The sequence below is a fragment of the Amblyomma mixtum genome, chromosome 9, assembly GCF_055824585.1.
Source record: "Amblyomma mixtum isolate Tamu chromosome 9, ASM5582458v1, whole genome shotgun sequence".
NCBI classification, from domain to species: Eukaryota; Metazoa; Arthropoda; class Arachnida; order Ixodida; family Ixodidae; genus Amblyomma; species Amblyomma mixtum.
In genome coordinates, this window is record NC_143020.1 from 46,550,319 (window position 1) to 46,573,747 (window position 23,429).

At 48.5% G+C, this 23,429-nt stretch overlaps 1 protein-coding gene across 1 annotated transcript in view; it reads left to right on the plus strand.

Annotated features, from left to right (window-relative positions):
- The window catches only part of LOC149328893 (venom metalloproteinase antarease-like TserMP_B), a 45,906-nt gene that overhangs the window by 20,501 nt on the left and 1,976 nt on the right, over window positions 1-23,429 (plus strand). The window contains exons 6-8 of the mRNA XM_089559898.1: window positions 14,294-14,461; window positions 20,085-20,220; window positions 22,067-22,198. Coding sequence (XP_089416024.1) covers window positions 14,294-14,461; window positions 20,085-20,220; window positions 22,067-22,198 — 436 coding nt within the window. The remainder of the gene's footprint in view (window positions 1-14,293; window positions 14,462-20,084; window positions 20,221-22,066; window positions 22,199-23,429) is intronic.

Consider the following 23,429-nt stretch of genomic DNA (forward strand, 5'->3'; position numbering starts at 1 on the left):
CACCGACGCGGTGCCGCAGCAATGGGCAGCACGAAGAGAAGGGACGCTGCATGTGTCCGGCGGCAGGTGTAGACACGCCTGAAGCGCTAGCGGGCGTGATATGGCTTCACCCGTGCGACATGGACAACTTCGGAGGTCGGCCGTCTAGAGAAGCCAACTGTTTCTTGGGGAAGAACTTCATAGTTCACCTCACTTACTTGGCGGAGTACCTCGTAGGGGCCGAAATATCGGCGCAGAAGCTTTTCGGAGCGTCCACGCATGCGGATTGGGCTCCAAACCCAGACTTGTTCGCCGGGCTGGTAACTAACAGCTCTGTGGCGTATGTTATTGCGGCGAGCGTCGTGGGATTGCAGGTGCCGGATGCGCTGTCGAGCGAGTTGGCGGGTGGCCTCGGCGTAACGAACGAAGTGGTCAGCACCCACAACAGTTGAGATAGTACTAGTCGGAAGCAACATTGCGTCCAGCATGGTGGTGGCTTCGCGACCATGCACTAAACGAAATGGAGGGAAACGCGTCGTTTCTTGTAGTGCAGTGTTATAGGCGAAAGTGACATAAGGGAGTATGGCATCCCAGTTCCGGTGGTCTGCGTCAACATACATGGCGATCATGTCGGCGATCGTCTCGTTGAGCCATTCGGTGAGTCCGTTCGTTTGAGGGTGGTAAGCGGTTGTTTTTCGGTTACTTGTGCCGCTAAGGCGCATAACCTCCTGTGTGAGGGCCGAGGTGAACGCCGTTCCCCTGTCAATTATAACGACGATTGAGGCACCATGACGAAGCACAATGTTTTGAACGAAAAAGTTCGCAATTTCGTCAGCGGTACAACGGGGGACAGCTTTAGCTTCACAGTACCGGCTGAGGTAGTCGGTGGCCACCACAATGTAGCGGTTGCCCAGTGAGGACTGGGGAAAGGGTCCGAGTAAGTCCATGCCGACTTGGTGGAAGGGGCCTTGTGGCGGATCAATGGGCTGTAGTAATCCGGCTGGCTTAGTCGGTAGCGTCTTGCGACGTTGGCACTAACGCTGTACAACTGCAGCAACCCTGGGCCAGTAGTACTTTTGGCGTATCCGCGCCAAAGTGCGAGAAAACCCCAGGTGACCAGAAGATGAGTCATCATGGCACGCCTGCAAGACTTCTTCGAGCAAAGCCGCAGGTACGACGAGCATATAGACAGCTTCCGTCGGGCGCTAGTTTTTCTTATACAGAATGCCATCGCGCAAACAGAATGACGACAGACCACGTGAGAAGAGTCGCGGGGGCGACTCTGCGCTTCCTTCAAGATACTCAATGAGAGGCCGTAGTTCACTATCGTCTCTTTGGTGTTGAGTGAGGACGGACGTGGAGATGGCGCCGAGAATCGTCGTCGGGATCAGCTCGGTTGTCCTCGACAGGGGCACGAGACAGACAGTCGGCATCACTGTGCTTCCTACCGGACTTATAAACGATGGTGACATCGAACTGTTGAAGACGAAGGCTCCAGCGTGCAAGCCGCCCCGAGGGATCTTTCAGGTTTGCTAGCCAACAGAGCGAATGGTGATCACTGACAACTCTAAATGGGCGGCCGTTTAAATATGGGCGAAATTTGGTGCGGAGGTATTCCAAGGCCTGTTGTTGCTCTTGGCCCCAGAAGAACGGTTCGGCATCTTTCGTGAGGCGGATGAGGGGCTCAGCGATCTCGGAGAACTTCTGCACAAAACGCCGATAATAGGCGCAAAGACCCTGAAAGCGGCGCACACTGCGTTTATCGGTTGGCACGGGAAAAGCAGCGACAGCGGCCGTCTTATCGGGGTCAAGGCTAACTCCCTTAACGCTCACGATGTGACCCAGAAACTTCAGCTCCTGGAAGGCGAAGTGACACTTTTCGGGCTTGAGGGAAAGAACGGCTGAATGAATGGCGGCAAACACAGCCCGCAGGCGCCTCAGGTGCTCTTCGAACGTGGCGGAGAAGATGACAACGTCATCCAGGTAGACGAGGCAGGACTGCCATTTTAGATCGGCAAGCACGGTGTCCATCATCCGCTGGTAGGTGGCAGGAGCCGAGCACAGGCCGAAAGGGAGCACCCGGAATTCGTACAGACCATCCGGTGTAATAAATGCGGTCTTTTCCCGGTCGCGTTCGTCCACCTCGATTTGCCAATAGCCCCTGCGTAGATCCAGTGACGAGAAGTACGTGGCGTGGCGTAGCCGGTCCAGGGAGTCATCAATGCGCGGCAGGGGATAAACGTCTTTTTTGGTGAATTTGTTTAGACGCCTGTAATCAACACAGAACCGTAGGGTTCCATCCTTCTTCGCCACTAGAACAACAGGCGATGCCCATGGGCTCGTCGACGGCTGTATCCCGTCGTGTTGGAGCATTTCTTGAACTTGTCGGCAAATGGCATCACGTTCCTTCGAAGAGATTCGATAAGGCGGCTGGCATAACGGTCGCTGGTTTGCGTCAACTATAATGCGATGCTTTGTGAGTGGAGTCTGCCTAACCTTGGAGGTCGAGGCGAAACAGTCGCGGAACGATTCAATAATGCTCTCTACGCAGCGTTTCTGATTAGACGGGAGGTTCGGGTTCACGTCGGTTTTTATGGGAGTGGTCGGTGCCTCCACTGATGTCGGCATTTCGGGCAACGCGTGCTGTCCCGAGAATTCAGCAAGTTCTTAGAAATACGCAAGAGCTGTTTTACCAGGCAAACACTGAGGTTCAGAACCAAAATTGGTCACCAGAAGTTCAGCTCGCCCACTGTTCAATTCAATAATTCCACGAGCTACACAGACTTGCCGACCAAGGAGCAGCAAGGTGTTGGTTTCAGCGATGCCACGAGTGCTGGGGCTGTTAAGGACTCTACAGTAACAAACATGCTGGATCTTGACGGGATTAGTACCTCGTCGTCAGAGACGCATAGCTTAGCCCTGCGTGGCTCGGTATCGTCGTCGACAGGGCCTTGGGTGGAAAACGACACGATTAGCTCCTGTAGATTGATAACGGCACCGTACTCTTGAAGAAAATATAAACCGAATATGAGGTCCTTGGAGCACTCGGGTAACACAAGAAAGCAACCAGGAAAAGTAACTCCGCGGATCTGGATTCGCGAAGTGCACACACCGATCGGAGTTACGACGTAACCACCAGCTGTCCGGATCTACGGCCCAGACCAAGGGGTCAGTACCTTCCTCAGGGCCGTGGATAGCCGACTGCTCATTACAGAAAAATCGGCGCCGGTATCCACCAGCGCAGTAACGTCGTGGTTGTCAGCGGATACCGGAATTTCGGCAGAAACCAGTCGGTCGCACCGCGTCGTTGAGGTCGTCGGGTCAGGTCGTCGTCGGTCGGAGCGTCGCGGCGAATCTTCAAATGGAGGCTCTTGACACGGTGCAGTAGCGGCGGCCCTACCCCCGGAGGACGCCGTCTTTAGTTTTCCCCGATGTGGGGACGCACCTCTGAACTGGTCAGAGGACGATGGGCGGCCGGGCGAAGAGAACCGCCTTGGGGATGGCGATCGGGACTGGCGCCGCTGCGGGGTCGAGGACTGCACGTTATCAGCCAGGTACAGCTCGATATCCCGTGGTCTTTCACCGTAGCACGGTCGAGGTGCGTCAGGTGAAAACCCCCTTAAACCCATTCTCCGGTAGGGGCAGTGGCGGAGGATGTGGCCGGGCTCACCGCAGTGGTAACAGAGCGGCCGTTTGTTTGGCGTACGCCAGACGTGCGCTTTGCTCATGGGGGGCCTGTACTCCTGCGGCACAGATGGTACTGCTGCGCTCGGGTGCTGCAGAGATGCCACTGGCATGGGAACGACGGGGGAAAAGGCTTGCCTCGCTGGCCCAGTGCCTCGCTGTGCGTCATAACAGAGGGCGCCGGGTGTGGAGCTGGGGGCGGCTGCACAGCTGGTCGGATTTCATCGCGAACCACGTCCGTAACGGCAGCTACACTGGCCTGTGGAGCTTGCAAGCAAAGTTTGGCCAGTTCCTCGCGTACAACACTTCTTACAAGCTCCCGAAGCTCCTCGGCGGGCAGCGACGTGGGCGTGTACTGGGAAGCGGGTGCTACAGTAGCCTCACGTTCGTAGTGCGCGCCCTGTTTCTGCAGTGAACGCTCGATACTCAATGCTTCCCTTGTGAAATCTGCCACAGTTCTTGGCGGGTCACGGACCAGTCCGGCTAATAGCTACTCTTTTACTCCGCGCATTAGGTGGCACACCTTCTTGGCCTCTGGCATCGCAGGGTCGGCCCGATTGAACAGTCGCGTCATGTCCTCGATGAACATCGCGACGCTCTCGTTTGATTGCTGTGACCTCGAGTGCAGGGCGATTTCAGCCTTTTCTTTTCTTTCGCTGGTGATAAACGTCGCTACAAAAAAAAAAAAAACTCCGCGTGTCGATGGAATTGCATAACCAGGCTTGGAGTGCGGCCTGATATCGGTGACCAGAACCGACAACGCACTTCCTCACCAGAACAGGATTTGGCTACCCTGGTGTAGTACTTGGCCACAACCTTCCATGAACAAACCAATTAACCCTCGGCCCTCAGTCCCCAGCGGCTGCGGAGCAACTGACCAAGGCGGCGGTCAGATCTGTGACGCAGCGGAGGGTGCTAAGAATCTCTGGCTCCGGACAGGTCGCCATTGGAAACTGAACCTGCCAACTTTTAACGCAAGAACCTTATCAAGTGAGGCTACCGTAGCAGTGCTATTGGCGGAATTAGCCGGTATTAAATGGGATGTCATAGGGCTCAGTGAGGTTAGGAGGACAGATGAGGGGTATACAGTACTAAAGGACGGGCATGTACTGTGCTATCGTGGATTAGCAGATAGCCGAGAACTAGGTGTAGGATTCCTCATTAATCAGGATATAGCTGGCAACATCGAGGAGTTCTACAGTATTAACGAGAGAGTGGCAGCTATCGTAATCAGGCTTAATAAGAGGTACAAGCTGAAGGTAGTGCAGGCCTATGCGCCTACATCAAGCCATGATGACCAGATAGTTGAAAGCTTCTATGAGGATGTGGAATCGGCAATGACCAAAGTAAAAGCACAGTACACTGTACTGATGGCCGACTTTAATGCCAAGGTAGGTAAAAAGCAGGCTGGAGACAAGGCGGTAGGTGACTATGGCAAAGGTTCTAGGAACAGTAGGGGAGAGTTATTAGTAGAGTTCGCAGATAGAAATAATTTACGGATTATGAATACCTTCTTCCGCAAACGAGCAAACAAGAAGTGGACGTGGAAGAGCCCCAATGGTGAGACTAAAAATGAAATAGACTTCATACTGTGTGCACACCCTGGCATCGTAGAGGATGTGGAGGTCGTCGGTAAGGTCCGTTGTAGCGACCACAGAATGGTAAGGTCTCGTGTTAGCTTAGATTTGAAGAGGGAACGGAGGAAACTGGTGAAGCGAAAGGCTATTAACGAGTTAGCATTAAGAGGGAAGGTAGAGGAATTCAGAATGTCGCTTCAAAACAGATTTTCCGCTTTAACTGAAGAAGACGACTGTAATGTTGAAACAATGAATGATAATCTTACAGCTATCGTTACAGAGTGCGCCGCAGAAGTAGGTGGTAGGATGGTTAGAGAGGATACCAGCAAGCCATCTCAGGATACTAAAGATCTGATTAAGAAACGCCAAAACATGAGGACGTCTAACTCAACAGACAGGATAGGACTAGCAGAACTATCGAAGTTAATAAATAAGCGCGAGGTAGCCGACATAAGAAAGTTAAACATGGAGACAATCGAGCATGCTCTAAGGAACAGAGGTAGCATAAAATCAGTGAGGAGAAAACTGGGCATAGGTAAAAACCAGATGTATGCGCTAAAAGACAAACAGGGCAATGTCATCAGCAATATGGATAAGATAGTTGAATTAGCCGAAGAGTTCTACACAAATCTATACTGTAGCGAATCTAATCATCAAGTTACTGAGGGAGGCAGTCGAGGACAGCAATGGGACATCCTGCCAGTAACGAAGGATGAAGTAAAGAATGCCTTAGGAAAAATGGAAATGTGGAAAGCAGCTGGTGAGGATCAGGTAACAGCAGATTTGTTGAAGGACGGAGGAGAGATTGTGCTACAAAAACTAGCCACCCTGTATACGCAAAGCCTTGTGACCTCGACAGTACCAGAAGCTTGGAAGAACGCTAACATTATCTTAATTCATAAGAAAGGAGACGTCAAGGACTTGAAGAATTACAGACCAATCAGCTTATTGTCCGTTGCCTACAAGGTATTTACTAAGGTAATCGCTAATAGAATCAGGACAACCTTTGACTTTAGTCAACCAAATGATCAGGCAGGCTTTCGTAAAGGATACTCGACAATAGACCACATTCACACTATCAATCAGCTGATAGAGAAATGCGCAGAGTATAACCAACCCCTGTATATAGCCCTCATTGATTACTAGAAAGCATAAGACTCAGTGGAAACCTCCGCTGTCATGCAGGCATTGCGGAATCAGGGTGTAGAAGAATGTTATGTGAAAATATTGGAAGATATTTATAACGATTGCACAGCTACTATAGTTCTCCATAAAGTCAGCAATAAAATTCCAATACGGAAAGGTGTCAAGCAGGGAGACACGATCTCGCCAATGCTCTTCACTGCCTGCTTACAGGAGGTATTCCGGGGAATGGAATGGGAACAGTTGGGGATTAGAGTTAATGGAGAATACCTGAGTAATTTGCGATTCGCTGATGACATTGCCTAGCTAAGCCACTGAGGACAAGAACTGCAAAGCATGATCAATCAGTTAGTCAGGCAGACCAGAACGGTGGGGCTAATAATTAACATGCAGAAAACCAAAGTAATGTTCAATAGCCTAGCAAGGTAACAGCAGTTCGCAATTGGTAGCGAGGTGCTGGAAGTAGTAAGATAATATGTCTGCTTAGGGTAGGTAGTGACCGCAGATCCGGATCATGAGAGGGAAAAAACTAGAAGAATAAGAATGGGGTGGAGCGCATATGGCAGGTTCTCTCAGATCATGAATGGTAGCTTACCAATATCGCTGAAGAGAAAAGTATACAACAGCTGTATCCTACCGGTACTCACCTATGGGGCAGAAACGTGGAGGCTAACAAAGTGGGTTCAACTTAAGTTAAGAACAACGCAGCGAGCTATGGAAAGGAAAATGATAGGGGTAACGTTAAGAGATCGTAAGAGGGCGGAGTGGGTGAAGGAACAAACGCGGGTTAATGACATCTTAGTTGAAATCAAGAGGAAGAAATGGGCTTGGGCAGGGCATGTAATGCGATAGCAAGATAACCGCTGGTCCTTAAGGGTAACGGAGTAAATTCAAAGAGAAAGCAAACGTAGCAGGGGACGGCAGAAAGTTAGGTGGGCGGATGAGATTAAGAAGTTTGCGGGGATACAGTGGCGGCAACTGAAAAAGGACAGGGTTAATTGGAGAGACTTGGGAGAGGCCTTTGCCCTGCAGTGGGTGTAGTCAGGCTGATGATGATGATGATGAAACGTCGCTAGCAGTTCTCGTCGAAACACTTCCCAGGTGGTAAAGGAGGCTTCGTGATTTTCGAACCATGCTTTGGCTGAGTCCTGCAGCACAAAGTAGACGTTGCGCAATTTGCGCTCGCCGTCCCATTCGTTGAAGCCCGCCACCAGGTCAAAGCTGGCCAACCAGTCTTCTACGTCCTCGAACCTGTCCCCGTGGAACGGCGGCGGCGAACGAGGTGCGTGAAGGACGAATGGCGGGGCATTCCCGGAATGCTGAGTTGTCTGGCTAGCCACGGCTGATGTCATTGCTCTTACCGCTCTTACCGGCGCTGTCAGTTGGCTGAACTCCGTTTGTAGGCCTCGCAGACGGCGGCTCGCTTTGTGGACGGGTGTTGTGTCCACGCGTGGAGAACAGGTGTCGAGAGTGTCCTCGCAATCCGAGTACATGGGACGCTACCCAGCACCTCCACCAAATATATCACCAACAAACGGGTGAAGAAATAGCCGAGGTTATAATTAGACGAGGTGGGCGCGCCAGCCAGCAGGCAGCTCGAGCGAGGAAGAAGACGATCTTCGAACACCTCGAATGCCCAAGGCTTGGCAAGTCCCAGCTTAAACAGTTCGGCCGCGGTACGGCGCCACTGATTGATTCGGACGGTCGCAATATTCTTGGAGTCGTAGCGGCCAACGACCGAGGCGACCGATAGGATACTTCAGAGAAGAAAGCCAGTACAGTGCGGGGTGATCTGTCACAACTGTGAATGGCCTGCCATATAGGTAGGGTCGAAATTTGCCAACAGCCCAGACGAGGGCCAAGTACTCTCTTTCGGTAATGGAGTAGTTCTCGGAACGGGATAGGAGGCGGATAGCATAGGCAATTACACGAAGTGTGCCGGATTGACGCTGGGAAAGGATTGCCCCGATGCCATGGCCACTAGCATCAGTACGGACTTCCGTAGGAGCTGACGCATCAAAGTGTGCCACGACCGGTGCAGTGGTAAGCTTTCTTATAAGGTGGGCAAAGGCTTGTTCTTGGGAGGAGCCCCAGGAAAAACTGACATCCTTTTAAGATCGCTGAGTGGCTGATCAATGTCGGTAAAATCTTGAATGAATCTATGAAAGTAAGAACAAAGACCCAAAAACCTTCGGAAGTCATTGCTCGAACGGGGTACTGGGAAGTCCTTTACTGCTCGGATCTTGTCTGGATCGGGACGAACCCCCGTAGCATCGACGACATGGCCTAGTATATTGAGCTGACGACGCGCGAAACGGCATTTTGAAGAGTTGAGCTGTAGCCCAGCATGGCGGAAGAGGGAAAGAACTTGTGAGAGGTGGCCCATGTGGGACGAAAACAAGGTAAAAAGCACAATTACCTCGTCTAAATAGCACAGGCAAGTGGACCACTTAAATCCTTGCAGCAAGGAGTCCATCATGCGCTCGAAAGTGGCTGGGGCGTTGCATAAGCCGAAAGACATAGCCTTAAACTGATATAAACCATCAGGAGTAACAAACGCAGTCTCCTCCCTGTCCTGGTCATCCACAGCAAATTGTCAATAGCCAGATCGTAGTTCTATGGAGGAGAAGAATTTCGCGCCGTAGAAGCAGTCTATGGCATCGTCGATTCGAGGAAGCGGATAGACATCTTTTTTTAGTGATCTTATTCAGGTGACGATAATCCACACAAAAGCGCCACGAGCCATCTTACTTCTTGAGTAAGACGATGGGCGAAGCCCAAAGACTGTGAGAGGGCTCAGTGATGTTCTTCTCCAGCATAGTTGCCATTTCCGCCTGGATTACCTGTCGTTCTGCATGGGAGACCCGATATGGTCGGCGGCGAATAGGTGGAGCGTCGCCGTTGTCGATGCGGTGTGTAACGGTAAGAGCTTGGCCGAGGCGCTGTTATGGAGGTCGAAGTTGTCGGAATAGGACTCGAGAAGCGCACGCAGCTGACAAGTTTGGGCAGGAGCAGATCGGAAGGCATCATTGCCGTGATCGCGTCAGTTGAAGTAGGATCGTGAACAGGGTCTGCAGGAGCTGATGCATGGGCAGTGTCCAATGGGGCAACTTGGCAGGAGCCAATAGGTGAGAACGTTGCCACGCATATACCAGGTGAAAGGACTTGGGCTGAATAACTGAAATTGATTAACGGTAGTGACACACTGTTTCCCCTGATTGTAGCGACAGTATGGGGCAGTGCAACATTGCGGTGCAGCAAGACATCTCAAATAGGGGCGACTAAGTAGTCACCATCGGCGACTGGTATGGTAAGACGTAGGGTAACGAATAAGGCGGCTAGTGAGCGAACCATCCGGGTGACTGTGACGGTGATGCTGAGAGGCGAAGTGGGAGGTGGGCTAGTTGGTAGCTGCTGCAAAACACAAGAAGATGTGGCGGCTGTATGGGGTCGTTGAAACTGTCGAAATATGCGCCGGCTTTTTACTTGCTCAAAGAGACGGCATTCCTTAATAAGGGCAGCCACAGTATCACAGCCTTTGCAGAGAAGCAAATGGAAAGCGTCGTCCGAGATCTGTTTTAGGATGTGGCCCACCTTTTTTGATTCCGACATGGAGTTGTCAACCTGGTGACCTAAAGCAAGGACGTCTTGAATGTACGTGATGTAACTTTCACTGGAAGACTGAGCACGCGACTCAAGGTGTTTTTGGGCTGCGAGCTTCGAAGCATCTGGAGGTCTGAAGAGAGCGCGAAGCTTTTGATGGATATGTCCCAACTTGTTAATTCGTCCTCATGGGTGTCGTACCAGTGCCTCGCTGTCCCAGACAAATAGAAAATGACGTTTGCCAGCATGACGGTGGGGTCCCACCTGTTACGTGTGCTGACACGTTACGTGTGCTGAAAATGTCGACATCCATCTGTCAACGTTCTCAGTTGAGGCATCGGAAAAGATGTCGAGATCACGGGGATGACCCATGACCATGAATGTAGTGGCAGTGGGACTTGGCGAGTCGCCGGGCTGCGTCATTGTAGCGGTCCCGGTGTAGCGACCACTGGGAAGCTCCGTGAAGGAGTAGGCCAGAACGAGAGGATGGGGAAAGTCCTCACCTCCACCAAGATGTTACGTGACAGGAGGCGTTCACACCACGTAGAACATTGGTGCACTCACGCTGAACACAACACAAGCACAGGGCGCACGGGATGCCAAAACACAGGCCACTGCACTGGATTCGGAGCCCGATCACGCGCCAAACGCCCTCTCACTTCGTCTGCCTCATCTTTGCTGAGTCGACCCATAGCAATATGCATGGTGTTTTTTGGGCACACAGTCTGCAGTTCATGGTAATGAATGCTAGACGCCGCCGTTTTCTGCATAGAGACAGCTACGCAGTAAATCACACTGTAGTGAATGTCAGCATTGCTGTCGCTCACCCTCTGGACGGAAAAGAATACGGGGGTTACGTGTGGAGAATGAGGAGAAGCCAAGCCTTGACGCAAATAGTTTCACCCATTTCATCTTTCTTAATATTGGTTCTGGCAAATTGTGCTTGGGCTTCGCGCTAGATGCTTCAATGCACAGTGAACTGTTTGCTCTCCCGTAGGAAGGAAATATGGGCAGTCCTACAAGGGAGTGAGTGAGTGAAGAAACTTTATTTCCGCCAGAAGAAGACCCGTGCCCCTCCGGGTCCGCACGCAGGCGTCCGGGGAGGGGCAGCGTCGCAGCTGGAAGACTAGCAACGGATACGTGCGAAATTGCGGTAAAAGTTGTTGACTAAGTCTCGAGCAGGGAAGCCGTGGGGAAGAGGGCGTATAGTTTATTCATGGGAGTGAGATTGCGCGAAGTGTGTAATTTTTGTTCAAGCCTACAGCTTTCCTCATTTTTACCGCTACAAAATGTTTCACCCTGTGTAATGAAAAAAATAACAAAATTTTCGCACGCTTTTTTTACAAAGAAACTTCAATAAAACTTCTTTTTGGGCTAGTTGATGCATTCTGAATCGAAGAAAATGAGCCGCGCCAAAGCACGCAGACACAGACAAAGAAAGGAGCTTTTGTCAGCGCATGTTCTCCTTTCTTCGTCTCTGTTTCCATGCTGTGGCGATGCTACTTTTCTTTGATTTTAGAAAGAAAGGGCGTTCATAAGCGTATAGACAGAACAGACATAACTGTCTTTAGACATAAGTCAGCCAACGGAAACAAAGTATACCGTTCAAAACTACAACGCATGAACGAATGCTTAACAATCCAGCGAAAATGTGCCTCCTTGGTGGCATTACCGATGCTGACTCTCTGAGCCCATGCTTCTTAGTTAAGGCATAATTAGCATGCGGCGGCTCCTTCGATGCTCAGGGCAACAAATAGCTGACGACAGCTACCACTGCAAACACAAGGCCACCTTAGCGGTAAGAGTGGGAAGTCCCGGGCTTCTAGTGCCCGTCGTCACACTTGCTGGCACGTACAATGTCGGCAAACAGAGGACCGAGCTAAAAATACTCCTCACCATCATCATCATCATCAGCCTGACTACACCCACATCAGGGCAAAGGCCTCTCCGATGTCTCTCCAATTAACCCTGTCCTTCGTCTGTTGCCGCCACTGTATCCAAGCAAACTTCTAAATCTCATCCGCCCACCTAACTTTCTGCCGTCCCCTGCTACGTTTGCTTTCTATTGGAATCCACTCCGTTACCCTTAACGACCAGCGGTTATCTTGCCTTCACATTACATGCCCTGCCCAACCCCATTTCTTCCTCTTGATCTCAACTAAGATGTCATTACCCCGCGTTTGTTTCCTCACCCACTCCGCCCTCTTCCGATCTCTTAACGTTACCCCTATCATTTTCCTTTCCATAGCTCGCTGCGTTGTTCTTAACTTAAGTTGAACCCACTTTGTTAGCCTCCACGTTTCTGCCCCATAGGTGAGTACCGGTAGGATACAGCTGTTGTATACTTTTCTCTTCAGCGATATTGGTAAGCTACCATTCATGATCTGAGAGAACCTGCCATATGCGCTCCACCCCATTCTTATTCTTCTAGTTATTTGCCTCTCATGATCCGGATCTGCGGTCACCACCTGCCATAAGCAGACGTAGAAGACTGGTTGGCCAGCTTTGACCTGGTGGCGGGCTTCAACGAATGGGACGGCGAGCGCAAATTGCGCAACGTCTACTTTGTGCTGCAGGACTCAGCCAAAGCATGGTTCGAAAATCACGAAGCCTCCTTTACCACCTGGGAAGTGTTTCGACGAGAACTGCTAGCGACGTTTCATCATCATCATCATCAGCCTGACTACACCCACTGCAGGGCAAAGGCCTCTCCCAAGTCTCTCCAATTAACCCTGTCCTTTTTCAGTTGCCGCCACTGTATCCCCGCAAACTTCTTAATCTCATCCGCCCACCTAACTTTCTGCCGTCCCCTGCTACGTTTGCTTTCTCTTTGAATTTACTCCGTTACCCTTAAGGACCAGCGGTTATCTTGCTATCGCATTACATGCCCTGCCCAAGCCCATTTCTTCCTCTTGATTTCAACTAAGATGTCATTAACCCGCGTTTGTTCCTTCACCCACTCCGCCCTCTTACGATCTCTTAACGTTACCCCTATCATTTTCCTTTCCATAGCTCGCTGCGTTGTTCTTAACTTAAGCTGAACCCTGTTTGTTAGCCGCCACGTTTCTGCCCCATAGGTGAGTACCGGTAGGATACAGCTGTTACACTTTTCTCTTCAGGGATATTGGTAAGCTACCATTCATGGTCCGAGAGAACCTGCCATATGCGCTCCACCCCATTCTTATTCTTCTAGTTATTTGCCTCTCATGATCCGGATCTGCGGTCACCACCTGCCATAAGTACACATATTCTCTTACTGCTTCCAGCACCTCGCTACCAATTGCGAAGTGCTGTTCCCTTGCTAGGCTGTTGAACATTACGTTGGTTTTCTGCATGTTAATTCTTAGCCCCACCGTTCTGCTCTGCCTGTCTAACTGATTGGTCATGCGTTGCAGTTCTTGTCCTGAGTGGCTTAGCAAGGCAATGTCATCAGCGAATCGCAAATTACTCAGGTATTCTCCATTAACTCTTATCCCCAACTGTTCCCATTCCAGTCCCCGGAATAACCCCCCCGGTATTCCGGAGTCCCGGAATACCGGTAGTTATTTTTAGCTCCTGTAAGCCAATGCTCTTCACTGCATGCTTACAGGAGCTAAAAATAACTACCGATAAATCCTTCTCTGCCAAGAAACCTACGTAAGATAACGTAATCGATATGCACCTCTTGAAATCGACTAAGGAGAAGAAGCAATTGGTCTGGCTGTCAAAGGCGACGCCTCATGGCATCAGTAAAAAATGGCTTGGTTTGATTGAGAGTCCTACCATGAATTGGTATACCTTAGCGAACACCGTTTGCAGCGGCGGCCCTCTTCGCGCCTGGTAAGAAAACAAAAAATGGTTTGATTTCTAACCGCATTTAGTTCTGTGTTTAATGGAATGCAAAGAAGCACATAAATATTGGTCTCAAGCAGCTACAAATGGCAACCCAAAATCGGGCACATCAGACTTTCTGGATGATATTCTCGGTGACTTTTGGTGGATTACAAACCACCTCCTAGGGCCGGAAACTGCAAAATTGCAGTGACCGCGATTGCTACAAGTGATGCAACTACAATGATTGCAGGAATAGACTAGTAGGATATATACGCTTACGGCTTTGATTCAGGACCTATTCATGATGTTTACGGAAATTCAAAACGATGCGTACGTTATTACTCGAAAAGTACAGAAAACGCTGAAAGCTGCTCTTTGTGTCCGTGCTGTACTGCTACCTTTTGTCGGAGCTCTCACGGCTCATTCATTGACCAGTAGGAGCCGCTAGTTTTGCTTGACTTGTTAAGCGAACAGTTTCCCATCATGTCTTCTAGATTGGGGGCTGATCACGACAATGCCAGCGGAAGCCTTAATATCTTGGGCTACCCGGGAGCGGAACGCTGTTCTTGGAAGGACGGATTCCTAATGTCCTACCACGACCACCCCAGGAATAGATACAGGCTATCAAACTGCTCCAAGGAACAAATACAATTCATGTACAAGTAAGAAATATTTCATCATGTGTTTTTGAACGCTGACAGTTACTGTCTGGATTGAAGCTTGTGCAAAACGCCTCTTCTTCGTTTCATGCCTTGTGCCAGGATGATTTCGCAGTTCCCAATCGAAAGTTTGTGATGTATACAGAGCCAACTGTAACCAGATCTAGTGCCGCGTACAGTAGTCAAAATATCTTCTGATGTGTTGTATATCTGGAGGCACCACTCTTTGTTCGGTAGTTCTCTGAGCAGATCTCAGCAGCCTGGTTTAATGTTGCTGTCGACGTGAGTTTCCTTCAGGTGTTTCCACCTTCTTGAAGCCTGCTGTGTGCCGACCACCAATGTCCCTCTAGCTTCTGATTTGTGATGATCTCTGCACTTGAATTTCATACGCTTCCGTTGCCCAAATTTTTCGAAGTTCGTTGTCCAAAGCGCAGCTGCAGCCAGGTAATCCCTGAACGACAAAACAACAGGCATATTCTCAGTACTTTGTACATTTGGCTAGAGAAAAATTTATGAACACTTATAGAGCAAACCCCCCCCCCCCCCCCTACAACTCTATCCCAAAAGGAACTGCTGTATGTCTTAGGCAACATATTCATCCAACTTAAATTCCAATTACTAAGGAATCATCTGTATCAGAAGTGTGCAGGTACTGAGCATTAAATGAGTTTTCGCCCATACACGAAAAAGGCCGTGCATAAGCAGAAATTCTCTATGAATCTTATAATACTCGTGCTGGTGCTTTCTCCAGAGGCACGGCACAAAGTCCCAGTCTAAATGTTGAAATCGGCATTAAACCAATGTTTTGCTTAATCTACTACCAAAGGAGGTCGGGTTGATCTCTAAACTACGGGCTGCGCCCCCACGGTGCCCGTGGCGGTGAATTCAACTGTCCGCTTATGAAGCATCATGCCGCGCTCGGCGCTTTATATGTTGCAATTTTTATAATAGAAGCTCTAGAAGCAAAAATATATATTCAAAATTACCACAGAACAGGCGGGAAGAGCTGCCGTTGATTCGTCTTCTTGGGCGCCGTCTTCAATCCGCGCCGCTGGCGGCCGTGATGCGACAGGCACGACGATTTGCTTATGCTGGATTTATCAGCTTAGCGTCGAACAGCGGAGTCTCTTAAGAAGACGAGGTGTAGTGAAATATGAGGAATGGGCGCAATGTAGACGGGTAAGCCAATTCTGAGCGGTAAAGTGTGCATCTAGGGTGTTCACATCTCTGGCGTCTATCAGAACACCGAAGGGGAAGTAAAGCTGTTTGTGAAAGGGGTTGGGGTAGGGGTGCTTGCCGCTTACGTCCCGCCGTTGCTTCGATGTTGTTTTTAAATGAGGGAAAGGGGGCCGTGCTCTGCTTAGTACACGTTTGCGTTCTGTTATGTGTCTGTAGGTGTAAAGATCTGCAATGCTACCATCTTCACTACTGGTGGTGGGGTGGCCTAATAAGGTGTAGTAACCTCCATCAGCAAAGGAGAGCCTGTCCTACGGCACCATCCCAGCTGGTAGGCCTCGGAATGTTGCTGCTCGTCTCAGCACGTGAGCGCTCTCGCTGCCAGGGGCTGTGGTGGGGCCGGATTTGCTTTTCGCGAAAGCTCGAGGTGCCATTTGCGTGTAGGTTGAGGTCGTGTAGGTTCGCGTGACTGCCGGGTTCTCCTGGTGGGCGCATTGTTGTCTTTAATGGATGGTGTGGAATTGGATGCGCTGAATATACAGAGAGTTTCATGTAACTTGAACCAAATATTTAAAAATAGTGGCTCAGCAGAGCTGGGCGAAATCAACGACATATTGCTTCCTGTCGTGTGGCGCTCCTCAGAGTATTTCTAAACTCTGCTTAATTAGTTAATTTGCTGAGATTAATTATGCAAATTTGCTATTAGTCACTTTGGAGTCACGTGCCTTCCCTTAAATTATAGAAGGGGTTAATAAACAACCGAGCCAGTTTTTTTCAGCAACGTATCTCCTACATGGTCATTTTTTTCGGCGTTTAAAGAAAGCCCGCGAATTATAAAAAAAAAGCCACGTCACTGCCCCCATGCGCTACCATATACCAGCGCTCCCAACCACGTTTTGAATGTACGAAAGGTGTGCGCTGACCGTGCCCAAGTGAGCGGCCACCGCTCAGTTTGACAGACTACGAAATGATAAAAAAAAACGGAGGCTACCTTCAAATAAGCCGCTACACTGCTTTCCCTTTCTTTTTTGTTTTCCTGTGCGATGGTACAACAGCAGCTCTGTCTGAATTGGCTGTCGGTGGCCTGCCTAGGACTTATCGCGGATCGGTTGGATCGGTTGTTTCGTAACCCCCTCTAGAGCTTAATGAAACGCACGCGACCGTTAGCGAATATTAAAATTTTGCGTATCTAATCTTAGCAAACTAGCTAATTAATTGGAATTTAAAAAATACTGTGAGGAGAACCACACAATGGAAACAAAATGAATTTTGTTTCAATCAGCTCTGGGGTGCGACTTTTTTTAATCCTTGGTTCAAGTTATATGAAACGCACTGTATATGAAACTACGTAGTATGGCGACATCTTCCACCATACTGCTTCAGCTTTTCCCTCTAAAGGAGCGAGTGGTTCTGGTGGATCCATTGACTTGCATGAAGACTAACCTCAACAGCGGGAATGTCGGGCGGTTGCTGGCCACACAGGCGCAGTAACCTCGACGGTCGTTTCGTTACTGACGATGCAGAGCCTGAACTTTGTCACTTTGCGTTCCGCTTGGTTAATGGGGTGCAAAATTCGTAGCAGCGACTCCACCTATATTTTGGCTTGGAACAAAGAGATGGAAAGCAGAGAAGAAAGGTGTGCAAGGAGTGCACTCCCTCTCTCAACATACCATTCAGGACACTAAATTGAGGAATGGGTTAGTGGATTAGAACGAAGACTGGGCGGGGCGAAAGAACGAAGTAATTGATACGCAGAACCCGGCCTGATCAAACAGTGCTGGAAGAATGCTTCAACCCACGAGGGGCGATCGATAGAAGCGGGTAGCTGTGTTTGCCTCGCTGAGGAACTGCACCAGAGCTTGCACTGCATGGCGATAGGGGGCCGGGGCCCTTTAGGGATAAGTAGGCCCTCGGCTGTTACAGAAGGAGCCCGAAGCTCTCCCTAACCTTGGCGGAGCGAAACATGTGCACTAAAGAAGGACGCAAGCAGAGCAAGTGTTCCATGGTTCTCAGGCTACCGCAATCACTGCGCAGGGCATCACTTTGCCACAATAAGTGACGTTCTGCTGTTCATACAGATCCGAATCGCAGTCCGAGGAGAAGAGTTCGAGAATAAAAACCGAACTCCCAGAGAATGATTGAATGAGGAGGTTTTGCTTCCGCCAATTGAGGCCTCGGATGCCGGAGAGCGATAATGCGGCAAATAGTAAGTCGTGGAGGTTTGTAGGCCGTGACCACATCTGTCAAAGAAGTCTCGTTGTGGCGGTTCCGGGGTCCCCACCACAGCTGCCGGATTTTGTCTCTATGGGCCAGTTGATTGGCTGCAGGGAGGGGGGCGACGGCCTCCGCCATCTTGACCTCCTTGCCGGCCCGCGCCAGTTATGACGCCCACTTTCTAGGAGGCTCACAAGCAATGCCGTCGCAGGTTAAGCTCCACATACCAATTTTAACGGGTGTGCTTTCAGACACCAGTGTGGTGCGTCCTTGTTCTCTGCAGCTTCCTCTGTACCCCTGTGCTGCTACTGAGCTTCGCAGTGGCGAAAATGGGCGCCTGCCAAGGCGCTCGCCAATTTTCCTCCCCTCTGGCAAGTAAAGGTTTCCAGCGGACATTTTTTGTCGCCGGGTTCCCACCCTCGCATTGCCGGCGCGCGCCCGAATGTGCGGACACATCACGTATCGCGAGAAGTGGCGTTGTACGTGCGCCGGCCCTCACTCCGCCAGCTTAGCGCGAAGTTTTAAATCCGATTTCCCCGTCTACGCTTGACCTCCCCAGCCATGCTGTTCAATCGATCTTCCGATTCTGAATTACTTCTTGAAAGGGTTCCGATGGTGGTTTAGTGCACCGCGGCCCTGCGGTGTGTCTGCGACAGCTTTCGGTACTTGTTTTGTGGACCTTATACTGTGGTTGCCGCAGTTGTAGTATTCGGCTCCGAAGTGGGAAGTAATCGAGTTTCGCTCTGAGGGCCGCAGCCTGAGTGGAAGTGTCAAGCATTTTGACGCCTCGGATCTTCTCAAGCTTCTGCTGCTCCAGCTGCATCTCGTGAGTGTTCCTGCAGCCATTGGCGCCGAGACCAGTGTCATTCCATCTCCGCAGCCATGGCGCGTAGTGTACTCAGACGGATCGCTTAGATCTATGGCCTATCCTCTCCCCCTTTTCATGTCATGCCTCTTCCCGTCCCCCTCCCACTTCGTCTTTTCTATCCTTTTCACTCTCCTCCCCCTGCATGGGATCTCTGCGGTGACCAATTTTAAGGAGGCCATTACTGGGCTGCGCGATTCCTGAGTAGCTTCCCGCATCTCAAGCTCATCCAGTAATAATCCGATTTTTGCCACAGGCACAAACGTGTTATGTGCGCCCTTGGCTCGCTTGCCGGCTGCCTCGGGGTTGAAGAGCGTAAAAAAGGAGGGAAGACACTGAATTACTACATGATAAAAGTGCTGCACAAGCGGAGTTTGCTATCAAGCCGTTAAACGACTTGGAGCGCCACTGCTAGGGAGCAGAACGTCGGGTTCAGATGGCGGGGGAGTTCGCAACCAGTTATTGTTAAAGCGCAAGCTCAATTTCCCCAAATTTCCTTTGAATCTACGTCTTGGCTTGGGTGCTGCAAGCGAGCAGCGGCGGCGGCCATGCGCGGGCAGGGATAAAAAACTATCTTGTTTTCCTCACATGTTACTGAGTCCTTCACACCGAAATGCGCGCCCTAACAGGCAGCCGAATGCTGCTAGCAGTTCTATTTTACCTGAACAGATATGTACAGGAAAAGTAAGCGAAAATTTAAAGTTGGCACCTGGCAGTTTTTTTCTCTGGGACGATAAAGCAAATAGTAATAAGGCTAACTTGCAGGTTTGCACACATAATATAACATAACGAATAAAAAAAGAGACGAAAAGTGATTACTATCAAGTTAGATGATTTGACAGAGTTCAAATGTGGGCTCATAGCGGTAATTTTTCAAACGATACGAGTGACATAACGAAATGATTTGCCAGCGCTAGTTAAGAAATTTGAGGTACTTGGAATGAAATCGAACCTGTGAACTTTGAGCAGCAAGTCAGACACGCGACACTCGGCTATCTAGTTTTTTAGGGGTGGTATTTAATACAGTGATGACATGTTCTATATATGTGAAATATGCACAAACCATGAAGAGAACAATGACAAATCAACAGAATGCATTATACACACATCTAAACATCCAAGCGCTAAAAAAGACGCAATACGGAGCATATCTAGGCACGTTTTTCCGGCTTGCTTTATTTGAGGTTTTGGGAGCCTTGCCTAACAGTGTCCGCATCTCTGAAGTGATACACAAAAAAGGCCCCAGAATGCAGAAAGAAGGAATTTAAGCTGTGTGCTCTGTTACACTGCCTCTTACAATCGCTATTGCAACCACTGTTATTGGCACTGTTTGTTATGATTAGTTAACAGTGTTTGCCATTCATTTTGCAGAAATATGTCGAGATCTTGCATTGAAGTGAAAGAAAAAGTAGACCATAGCAGAGAAATATATCCTGGCCAGAATATGACAAGGAAAAGATTTTGTGAAATGCTCTACAGAGGAGCCACCGGCGTAAAGCCTGCATCCGTACGTTCTATATGAAAATCTTGCTGTGCCTAACACCACGCTTTTTCTCATGTAACATTCACAATGCCGAAAATTTAAACACAGCTACAGTGCTTTAGGACTTGAGTGAGAGCATTTTGTAAGATTGAATGTCTTGAAGAAACGTGAAAAAAGGCGATAAGCGAACTGTCGTTTTTTTAACCTTCCTGTCCTCGTTAAGAGTCCGAAGAAGTTAAGAAAAGTTAAGAGACCGGAAGCGGGCAGAAGGAGAGGAGGTAGAAGAGGAAAGGCAGGGAAGTTAATCGAAAGCGGGCAGAGTGGCTCAGAGAACGCTTCCTATCAGCTTTCCAATATTCAAAGTTTTTTGTCAAAGAAGGTTGGCCATAAAAGGACAGAGTATGATTAAATGGAATATTTCCTGGTTACGTCTCTACTGGCAGCGATCATAGCAGAACACGTTATACTGTCCCGAATTGAGCATCATCGCCCGTCTTTGTGCTGGAGAGCTCGCGCCGAGCCGTACATTGCGCAGCGACGGTCAACTTCAAAAATTTTTCACTTTTAAAAGAAAAACTGTTCTGCTGAAACTACACAGGCTTCATTAATATCAGCAGAGCTATGAAATGAGTGGCATCTCTTATTTTCACATCGCACACCAGTGCGTGCAATCGGCGGCAGGATATAGTGAAAAACGGTGAATTTCTCTTATATTTAATCTGTTTTGGAAATTTGATATGCCCTACATCGGAAGCCAAATTTTTTCTTCTGCGTTACTCTACATCTCTTAAATGACGCAAATTGTATTAAAAGCCTGCAAATCATTCTCATTTTTCCAGAAAATGTCAAATAAATAGCAACATATTTTAGATATAAAAGAAGTATTCAAAAAGCAACAAAGCGAGAATTATTCAGTGCGTAATGCGGCACTGCAGTGCAACATGTGTAGGTGTAGGAAATAATATATCTGCAGCGGTGCGTCGAGCGCTTCATTTTATAGAAAATTTTTACTCGTTTATCCCAAAATGCAAAAAAAATTTAACCAAAAACTTTTAAGAATACCATTCTTTGTAGAGCGCAGCCCGATTTGTTTAGCTTAAGTATTATTTTCCAACGAACATCTGAGGTTACTTTTTCTTAAGGATGTTTATAACGTTTCAACTTAGAGCTTGCTTGATAAGTGAATGTTTCAGAGTGAGAAAAATACTCTTCAAAAAAAAAAGCTAATCTTCAAAGATAATATTTTTCTGCAAACATCTGAATCCCAATTCTCTTCAGGCTGTTTATAATATTTGAACATACAACTCGCTTCTGAAGCGATTGTTTCAACGTGAGCCAAATACTCTCTTTAATAAACGTATCTGCCTAGATTTCATGTTGCTGCAAACAACTCACCCTACTTTTTTTAAGGCTTTTTATAACATTGGGATTTACAGCTTGCTTGTGAAGCGATTGTTTCAAAGTGTGCAAACTGCTGTCTTTAAAAACGTTTCTGCCTATATATTATTTTTCTGCTACGACTTCAGCCGACTTTTTTCTAAGGCTATTTATAACGTTTCAACTCGCAGCATACTTCTCAACCGAATGCTTCAAAGTGAACAAAATACTATCTTTAAAAAACTTTTCTTCCTAGATCGAAAAACGCGTTATAAATTTTGTGGCACCATTTCAAAAGCAAAAATTTTGTTACAGTAGCGTGAGAAGCGTCTAAAAATAATAAAAAAATAATAAAAAATATTCGGTAACACTGTTTTCTTTCAGGTGCGGCACCGCACGTAATATGAATCCATGATAGCGATACATTTTTCCACTGCGTTGTTTCATGTGTCAGGCTGAATCTTCATCATAACTGTTGTTTCCATCCCTACAGAAGCACGACAAACGTCATAAGAGGTGCGAAGTCAAATGCTGTTGGAAGGAGAATTTCTACGACTATGATTATAAAATTACAAAATGCCAGGTACGATACATGGCGGAAGGACTACAATGTGACATTGAGAAGGTGAGTACCACTGGATTCCTCTGACATGTATTATTGGCACAGTTATTGGTCAGTCGAATATTTTGAAGAAAATGAAATATATTTATTACTTATTTTCTCTCTGCTCATGCACACAGGCGCCAGCCACTTGAAAGCGAACATTTTCTATTGCAACGCATGTGCATGCGTGACTTTCAATACTACTTTTTCAAAATCCAAGGTCATCGTTGTTTACCCGTGTTCTATCCTATCTCAATATTTTAATAGTTTTTTTTTATTTGGGGTACGAAATTGCAGACGTTGTCCTTTGCATAATGCAACTGGGGCCGTCAGGTCCAGGTTACCATAGCCAGCTCTTTCCTTTTCGGTCATGGTAGATTGTCGGCTTTATGAAAGCTCGCCACGTCACAAATCCTACTACAGCTCCGCTGAAGGAACTACGGGCTCTGGTGAGGTGTATATTGTGTTAATTGATCACCGGTTGAGGCGCAGCCACGGCCCGAAATCGACAATACCTATGTTGAAATCTCAAACGTGAGATCTTAAAGAATCTTTACTGTTCCTGATGATGATGATGAAATTTTAGGACGCAAGGGCATCTGCGGTCAAAGACAGCCATGCTGCAAGGTATTTGTTTCTACTCAGGTAGGGTCAAATTACATTTTCCAAGCGTTTCACCATGATTAAACAGAGCAGCAGGCCGGGGTAAGCTTGTACCCATTGTATGGCTGGTGGGTAGCCAGTGGAACTTGGGATCAAGCCCGCACCTCCCGCACACCTGATGCCTAAGCTCCGATAACGTATCGGTCAAATGAACAGTCCGCTCTGTGACAACTGCCGCTCGATCGAAACTGTAGAACGTATCCTCCTTGAGTACCCTGCATATGCTAACGAGCGTATGTACTATGAACATTGCATGGAGAATCTCTCCCAAGTGCCTCTAACAAAATACAGTGTTTTAGATTCCTTAGCCTGTCGTAGGCAACAGAGATAACCAATAAACTTCTTGTTTGGATACTTAAGTGACATTGGACACCTTACCAGCTCTCATTACACCTTGCATGCTACCCTCGTGCATTTTTCACGCAGTAAACTTTGTTAGCCCGTTTGTCACATTATGCAGTTCATCAGTTCATATGTCACACTACTACTTGCCGATGCACTTTCGTATGCATTAAAGACCACATTTTATCTTCTCCTCTTTTTATTTCTTTTATTTAACCTTTCCCGCGCCAGTCTTTCCTTAATAAAA